Source organism: Ursus maritimus (genome assembly GCF_017311325.1).
Source record: "Ursus maritimus isolate PB19 chromosome X unlocalized genomic scaffold, ASM1731132v1 scaffold_X1, whole genome shotgun sequence".
NCBI lineage: Eukaryota > Metazoa > Chordata > Mammalia > Carnivora > Ursidae > Ursus > Ursus maritimus.
Genome location: NW_024423319.1, coordinates 30,202,510 through 30,211,278, shown reverse-complemented (window position 1 = coordinate 30,211,278; position 8,769 = coordinate 30,202,510). Strand labels below are relative to the sequence as shown.

General features: G+C 55.1%; 1 protein-coding gene across 1 annotated transcript; it reads left to right on the top strand.

Moving 5' to 3' along the window:
• The first annotated feature begins 5,764 nt into the window (after positions 1 to 5,764).
• SOWAHD (sosondowah ankyrin repeat domain family member D) lies at positions 5,765 to 7,514 on the top strand. Its single transcript, XM_040628591.1, has one exon. It carries the CDS (start codon positions 5,971 to 5,973, stop codon positions 6,934 to 6,936), a length of 966 nt encoding a protein of 321 aa, XP_040484525.1. The 5' UTR covers positions 5,765 to 5,970; the 3' UTR covers positions 6,937 to 7,514.
• The last annotated feature ends 1,255 nt before the right edge of the window (positions 7,515 to 8,769 follow it).

Sequence of the window (8,769 nt, the reverse complement as noted above, 5' to 3'; positions counted from 1 at the left end):
GCATGCATGCGCGTGCTCTCTCTTTCTCAAAAAAAAAAAAAAAAAAAAGTTGGGAGACTACTGCTTTCGTAGTATCTACCTGGTTTTAAGCAGCAACAGGATTCATGACCGTAATGTGCGTGGCACATAATAAGTCCTCAGTGAGTGTTGGCCCTAACAGCATCCTCTCTCCGAGTGATGCACTAGAGGCAGCTTAAGATACGATCACAGGCACAAGCCTTGCAGTCAGGCCAAATTGGATGGGTTCCCTTGACACTTACTAGCTGAGTGAATGTGACCACATTATTTTCGTTGGGCCTCAATTTCTCACTAGTCCCCATCTCTTTAGGGTTGTAAGGATTAAGAGAGAGAGAATGGACTTTTTTCATAACAGCTTTACTGAAACATAATCCACACACCAGATAATTCGCCCCTTTAAAGTGTGCACCTCAGTGATTTTTAGTATATGGATCCATCACCACAATCTAATTCCAGAACCTTTTGGACACCCCAAAAAGAAACCTGTACCCATTAGCAGTCATTCTCCAATAGCCCTTTCCTGCCTCCACCCCACCCCCCCAAGCCTCAGCAACCGCTAACCTGCTTTCTGTCTCTACGGATTTGCCCCTTCTGGACATTTGGTATAAATGAAATCAGACAACATGCGGTCTTTTGTGTCTGGCTTCTTTCACTTAGCCTCGTGTTTCCAGGGTCCCTCCATGTTGTAGCATGTGTCATTATTTCATTCTTGCTATGACCAAGTAACATTCCACTGCGTGGATACACCACATTTAGTTTATCCACTCATCTGTTGGACATCGGGATTGTTTCGACCTTTTGGGTGTTGTGAATAGAACTGCTAGAACTTTCATGTATGATTGCGCATGTTTAATGTTTGACACGAGGCTTACCAGGCACCCGAAGGCTCAGGACCAGCAAGTAGCTGTGACCCTTATCACTAGGGAGTGCTACATTGGGTGATTTGGGGCGTGGGGCATCTGGATTAGACACAGAAGGCAGAAGGCACCATGGACAACATTCCCACACTGCACAACGATGCTGTCTGCTGCCTCGGCCCACCAGACCCAAATGAGTAAGGCAGCATGACACGCAGGCAAGAGTGCAGACCCTGCCCCAGCACTTTTGGGCTGTGTGACTCTGGGCAGGTCACTTAACCTCTCTCAGTCTTCTGTGTGAATTGGATAGAAATACTGTCTTTTCTACATACCTCACAGCCTTGCTGCCTGGGTCGAAGAGATCATTAAAAAATATGAAAGCGCTTTGAAAATCATAAGGGATCATTATTCCAAGCCTTACATATTACAGAAGCCTACCCCTCTTGAATAAAGTAAGGAAACACTTTGTTCTGTTCACCATCCTCCTTCTCTTTCCAGATTGTTCCCATTCTCTTCAAGATGACACCCCGGCCTTCTCCCCACGGGCCCTGATGCCAGCACCTCCTTCTTCGCATCTACTTAAGGGCCAAGGGTGAGCCGCCTGGGTAAAAACCTGAATCCGCATCCACAAAGGACCTACAAATGCCTCTTTCCTCCCAGGTTGACATCCGTGCGACCTTTCTGGTTTGCTGGCGCTCTGGTTGGTTAGAGCGCCCTCGTGTGTCTCCACGTGGTAATACTTCAGGTCTTTCCCGGGATGTGACCTTTTCACAGCACTATCAGTACAATGTGCACTGGAATCGTTTTTTTTCCTCGTCACACTTCAGGGCCGATGCTTGGCATGTGGAACCCAGTAAAGCCATTGCAGCCCAAGTCTTTTTTTTTTAACTATTTACTAATTTTTTTAAGATTTTTTATTTATTTAGGGCAACCCTCTCGGGTCCGCTCCCTCCTCGGGAGATTTGTACTATCACTTCGCTATCACTCCATAAACCTTGCTTTGCTGCCCCCCAAAAAGATTTTTTATTTATTTATGAGAGAGTGAGAAAAAGAGAGAGAAAGAGCATGAGCAGAGGGAGAGGGAGAAGCAGATTCCCCACTGAGCAGGGAGCCTGATGAGGGGCTCGATTCCAGGACCCTGAGATCAACACCTGAGCTGAAGGCAGTCACTTAACGGACTGAGCCACCCAGGGGCCCCACAGCCCAAGTCTTAGCAAGTTTCTTGTTTGCACCAGGGCCTAAGGATGTCTTTCTGCTCCCTGCACGCCCCTTTTCTCCTCCGCCATTTTGAAAACCCCTGGTCCCATCGTTCATAGAAGTCAGCCTGGTCCTACCACCTTCTATTCCAAGCTTACCCTGCTCCCGGAGTAAGCTCATAACCTTTTTTCTAAAAAGTACATGCCACTTTACTGAAGGACTGGGGTGGGGGAGTAATTCCAAAGTACTAGGAAAGGATTTTTAAAGTGTTTTTAAGTGATTTGTTCTATCAGCCAAGGAAAGGTATTCAGAATGTTAAACCTTTCACAGAGGTGTCCTCACGTAAAGCCCTGACACTCGGAAAGGGGAAAATGACAGCCAGAGACAGTTAGCCTGGCAGTGCGCACACACATGAACACACACTCAAGCATACACTCGCACACACATTTACACACAGCCACACGCTCTTGCTCAGTGGGAAAGGGGCTTTCTCTCATGGCTTTCTCCTTCATTGAGAATCACGTGATGGTATCAGCATAGGTTTCTGGAAGAAAGAAAACATTTTATATCTCGAACTTCAAGAATGTTCCCTGCTCCCTCCATCAGCAAGGATTGTAGAAGCTGGAGGAACTTTCCTTCTCATGTTCCACATATTCCCCTCTTGCCTGTTTTGCAGCCATGGATTTTTCTAAAGCCATAGGCCTCACTGGCAAACGCCACTGAGAGCCAAAGATGCATGTGCCTTTGGCTTCCCCCCAGGAACATGTTCCTGAAAAGCTGCATGCAAATTACATTTTTGCAGATCAATTATCACTCCCCACGGACTTCTCGTAAGATACGCGAGCCCCTCTCTCTTCATTGAGATTGAGTTTCAATGTATGCCTAACACCTCAGCTTTAAGTTTCTCTGCCTCCTGCCATCCTTTTTGACAGTTAAACCACATCTGAAAAAGAAGAAACGACCAACGAAACATGAAGTTCTAGTGCAAATAGTCCAGGATCTGCCAACAAACCCACAAGTACAACAGAGAGGCTATCTGGAAGAGACACCAGGCATCGCCATTTGAAATGCAAATACCCACCCTGTGTGCACCTGTGGGGGGAGGCTCTTTCCAAGGGCTTGAGGGATTTCTGCCCCACTCCCTGGGGAGGGGGCGGCCACCTCAAGGTGATGGGCATCTTCATCTTGGGGGGGGGCGGTCAGGACCGTCCCTTCTGCTTTCTGCATCCTCTACCCCACTCCCAGCTCTGAAATTCCAGAGACCCTCTCTACCAGAACAAAGACGGGGTGCGGTGGCTCTGGGGACCCGCGTATGCAGCTGGTGACCTAGGGTAGGAAGTACTAGCTCAGAGTCGTTAGGGAGGTGCCATGGCTTCCATCTCTGGCAACAGAGCTAAGCGAGGGCACGTGCGTCACGGGAGTGTGGCGCTGGTCAGGACTTTGCGGTCTTTGGACTGGAACCAGAGGTATTATTAGTGCGGATGGGGAAGGGACTTGCTTGCTTAGTGGCGAGGAAAATTAGGAGCCCAAGCATTCTTCCATCCTGCATTCTCCATGCTGGCATTTTGATTAAAAAAAAATATTGCTGCAGCTGTTTGCATATTCTCGAAGTGTGTGTGCATGTGTGTGGTTTGGTGTTTACAAATTTGGGGTTATGGAGGGGAGTTTCCAGAGCAACGGAAGTAGCTGCTTGTCAGTCAGGGTTCATTTTGAAAATGAAAGCCTGAAAGACGCTGGGCCTGGGCTTGGTCTCTGAGGAGTCAGCGAAGGCCAGGAGGTGGCTTTGGCCAGTTGGCTCAGGGAAGCAACTACGTCATCGCTGTTTTATTTTTTACGAGCCGATGAAATCTATGGAAGATGGATTTTGGTGTCCCACAGGTTCGGTCTGAGGCCGGGATGTGGGACTGGGCACAGAGGCTCCGGCTACAGATGAACCCCCCCCTCCGCCGACACGCAGGCCCGCAGCTCCCCCTCCACACACACACACACAATCACAGTTTCCCAGGCTGGCAACCCAGAACAAGGTAACAACTAGCTCCCCCGCACCTACTAGGGGCACAAGGGTGGTATGACATAGTCATCCCAGAGTTTAGAGTCTAGCTGGCATGTCAGGGAAAGAGAGACACAGCCCGGGGCCATCTGTGCCGGGTGCCAGAGGACCACCGCCAGCCGCCTGGGAGAGGGGCCGGGAGGGCCATCGCTCTGGCCTGCGCTAATCAGAGGAGGCCCCCTGGAGAAGACGGACGCTGAGGCCAAGCTCGAAGGACAGGGAGAGCTTCCCTAGACAGAAGCGCTGAGGGAGGACATTGTAGAGGAGGGCCGCTTCAGATATGCTTAGGTTAGCGCAAGTCCCTCTGCTGGGCTGGAATTTGGGGCTTGTGTTGATAAGCCTGGCTTCAATGCCAGTCCCTAGGCTACGGTGTCACACAGACCTGCTCTGCCACTTCCTGCTGGGTGACCTTGAGCAAGGGGCCGAAACCTCTCTGCAGACTGGAGACAGTATTAATACTTGGCTTTTGAGGCTGCTGGGAGGATTAAAAGTGTTAACATATATATATATAAAGCATCTAGCAGTGTCTGGCACGTAATCAATGTTCAGACATTGATTACAAATGCAGGGGCTGTCATGAAGGAAAGCTCGAGATATTGACGGCAAGATATTTGAGGGCCAAGGAGGAAAGCCTCTGATACCTTCCATCACTGTTGGGCCCAGGGGAGTGGGCTGGCTTGGCCTGAACCCCCATCCCCTTTGGCCTAGACTGTTGGAAAAGTCTCCTGGCTTCTTGTCTGCCTCTCCCAGAATCATCTTCCTAAACACCACCTTAATCATGACTGCGTCCCTCTCTGACTCAAGAATCTTCTAGGAGGGTCCCTGTCGATTACTAACTGAACTCCCTAACATGGTGGGGGGCAGGAAGCAAGAACTATCACTTATTGAGGGAAGGGAAGAGCAAAGAGAAGGCCACTCTTGGGATAGGGTAAAATATCCTCAAGGAGACAACAGGGACACGTCCCTGAAGAGGGCAGGGCACTCCCGCGCCGGCGGACTGGTTCACCTGTGCCTGTTTCTTCAAGCCAACTTGGCTTGGAAGGTTAAAGAGGAGAAGAGGGTGGAGGGCCGAGCAGGGACCCGCGGGGAAGAAGGGAATACCCTTTCCCAGTTCTCTGCAAGAGCTTCTGCCTGGTCCCTCTGCAGGAATCCCGGGCAACTCCAGGATCTGCGGGGACGGTCAAGGCCATACAAAGTACAAGGCAGGGGAGCCCGAGTCCCAGGCCGCTTCGCGGAACGCTAGGGGCGGGACAAAGGCTGCTCCGGGACAAAGTGCAGGAGATAAGAGGGAAGGGCGAAGGAAGGGGGCGGGGAGGCAGCGCCCTGGAGCTCAAGGATCGCGCTCGCGGAGGCCTTGGCTGCCCGCCGAGCTCAGCCCTCCGGGGAGGGGGCGCCCTAGAGCCTCTTCACCCTGGCAGCGGCGGGGATGCTGAGAAGCAAGCTGGCGGGGCGCTCGGGGCCCGCTCGCCCCCACCCCGCGCCCGCCCCACCGTAGCGCGCGGCGCGAGAGGCGGGGCTGCCCGGCTCACCTGGCCGTTTGGGGCGGGGCCGCCCGCGACCCGGGGACGCGGAGGTGGCGGCGGTCCCCGCGGGGCGCTAGAAGGGCTGGCCCCGGGGACCGGGCCCGGAGCTCCCACCCCTCCACGCCCCCCACCTCCCGCGCCGGGGCCCTCCCTCGGCTCGCTGGCTCTCTCTCCCTCCCTCTCCCCTCCTTCGCTCCCTCCCTCCGAGCCCAATTGCTCAAGCCGCTTCCTTCCCCAACGCCAGCGCCAGTTCCTCTCCCGGAGGGGCCCGGGAAGGGCAGCGAACGCTCGACACTGGAAGCGCCGCGCCGGCGGCGGCGGGACCATGGCCGAGCCCCGAGGGACCGCGAGCCCGGGGCCCAAGGCCTCCCTCGCCGTCACCGCGCTGAGCCCGCGGAGCGCCCTGCAGCCCCGCCCCTGGAGAGCGGGCACCGGCACCCTGGGCAGGTACCGGGGCCACGCCGCCGCCTCCCGGGACCCCCTCCACCACGGCTCGCTGATGCTCTCGGGCTCGGGCTCGGGCCGCCGGCGGGGAGCGCTGCGGGAGCTGCTGGGGCTGCAGGGGGCGGCCCCCGCCGGCTGGCTGTCGGAGGAGCGCGCCGAGGAGCAGTCCCCTGCCGGGCCGAACGGGCCGAACGGCCCGGGCGGCGGCGGGCTGTGCCTGGAGCCCCACGAGCACGCGTGGATACTGGCGGCCGCCGAGGGCCGCCTTGAGGTGCTGTGGGAGCAGCTGGAAGCCGAGCCCGCCCTGTTGCTGCGGTGCGACCCGATCACGGGCTACACGGTGCTGCACTGGTTGGCCAAGCACGGGTGCCACGAGGAGCTCATCCTGGTGCACGACTTCGCCCAGCGCCGGGGGCTGCAGCTCGACGTGAGCGCCTCGGGGAGCGGCGGCCTCACGCCCCTGCACCTGGCGGCCCTGCAGGGCCACGACATGGTCATCAAGGTGCTGGTGGGCGCCTTGGGGGCCGACCCCTCGCGCCGCGACTACAGCGGCCACCGGGCCTGTCACTACCTGCGGCCCGACGCGCCCCAGAGCCTGCGGGAGCTGTCGGGGGCCGAGGACTGGGAGACGGCGGGCGGCTGCGAGCGGATCAACGCCAACAACAACAGCAGCGGCGGCGCCGCGTGGGCGCTGCGACGGACCCCGAGCTCGGTGGGCACGAGCTGCGTGGAGACCCGGGCCAGAGCCGCGGCGTCGCCCGGCAAGGAGAAGAACTACGCTGGCAGCCGGGTGGCGCATATTCAGGGCCTTCTCCGCCAAATGTTCCCCTTCTTCCATGACCGTTGAGGGCGACAGAGACTGGAGAGCGCGGAGGGACGGCGACGCTGCGGTCGAGGCCTCGGTCTCGGATGGTCTCGAGCCGCACCCGAAGGGGCGGCAGCTCCGGCCGCAGCCGAGTGCGCTGGGCCTGCAAGCAGCGGACCACCTCCAGGTTTGTCGCAGGTACCTGTCCCAGGTCTCCTACAGCCACCGGCCAGGAGACCTGGGGACCGGGACACCCTCACCGCGAGAGAGCAAAGACCAAGCTGTCCTGGCGCCGAGTCCCGAAACCAGGGGACTAAGGAGTTAGGGGCAGGAGTGTGGTCTTGCTTGGGAGAGGAAACGTTAGGCTTCCAGGAGCCATTTCTGGGCAGGCAGAAGCTCTGGGTTTATTGGGAAGCACTTGCTAGAAGACTTGAGTTAAGACTGGAAACCACTGATAGAGAGGAAACGCCTAACTGAAGGCTTGACCCGGCTATTCCTGCGGGCGGAGGCACCTTTCCCCCCAACCTGCTCCTGAGAGATCCAGGCTTTACCGGCACTTTTTCTAATGTATCACGGATGACTTCTTAAGCATATTAAAGCAGGGCATGTTTTCCTTTCACGTGACAAAGCTGTCCTTTGAGTGACTTTTTTTTTTTTTTTTCATTAACCACTGAGCGCGGGAAGCGTCCCACATTCTCGGGGAAAAGAGTTCACCAACCCATGGCCATGAGTTAGTGATCCCCGCGGCTCTGGACCTTGTTCCCACAGCAAATGGCCAAGCCGTGCGCTGGAAGGAGCTACATTCATTCACCTTGGCTCTGAGTAGAGACACAGTTTGCCTGTCTCCCGGGTTCTTTTGGCAGCTAGATCCCGCTTCTGGCACAAGTCTCATCCTAGACGAGTTGTCTGTAGGGGGCAGAGGGGTGGTAAAAGGGAAAAATCTCCAAAGGTACATTTCTGATGTTTTGTGGTGAGTCATGTAATTTACCTTGACTTCTGCCCTCCTCTGAGACACACCCACGGACGCTTTTTCCAAGATAGGGCTTTAATCGTCGTGGTTGCTTTTTCATTACATCTAACATGTCAGTTGTAGTTTGGAAACTGGCTCTCACTGAGAAATTGTATGAATCAAGTAGGATACAGGAGAGTTGACTGGCTGAAAGAAGGGAAAGCAGTTGGTGGCTAGGGATCCATGCTGCCTTAGAGAACAGTGCATTTTCATTTTTTAAAAGATTTTATTTATGTACTTGAGAGAGAGAATGAGCAAGAGGGAGGGAGGGAGGGAGAGAGAGCATTGGCAGGGGGAGGAGCAGAGGGAGAGGGAGAAGCAGACTCCTGAGTAGGGAGCCTGACTCCGGACTCAATCCCACAACCCTGGGATCATGACCTGAGCCAAAGACACACACTTAACCGACTGAGCCACCCAGGTGCCCCAGAGAACAGTGCATTTTCAAAACAGCACTGTATCCCAGGAAGCTTGGGGCCACCCTTGTAATGGACTGTTGAATCCCCAGCCCTCCCATCCCTGTCCTTGAACACCAGGAAGAAACAGTCATCACAGAACACGGGAAGCCCAGAAACATTACCCTGAGCTCATCCGTATAGATTTCCATCTCTGCCTGGTGGTCCCGTCGCTCCCTCTATTACCTCCTCTGTGCTCGAAATGTCCGATCTTCCCCTAATAACCCATTGGGTTTCTTCCATGAAATGATCCAAACCCTCCCTAGCAATGTTTTCAGCCCGTCACATGTTTCTAGGAACTACACCTTAAAACAAATTTACACAGTGTGATGTAGCAATAACTTTCTGTTCTCAATGAACGTCTTCAATGTTTGAAAGGGGGAGGGCGAGTCATTCCTGCATTCGGGCAGGCAG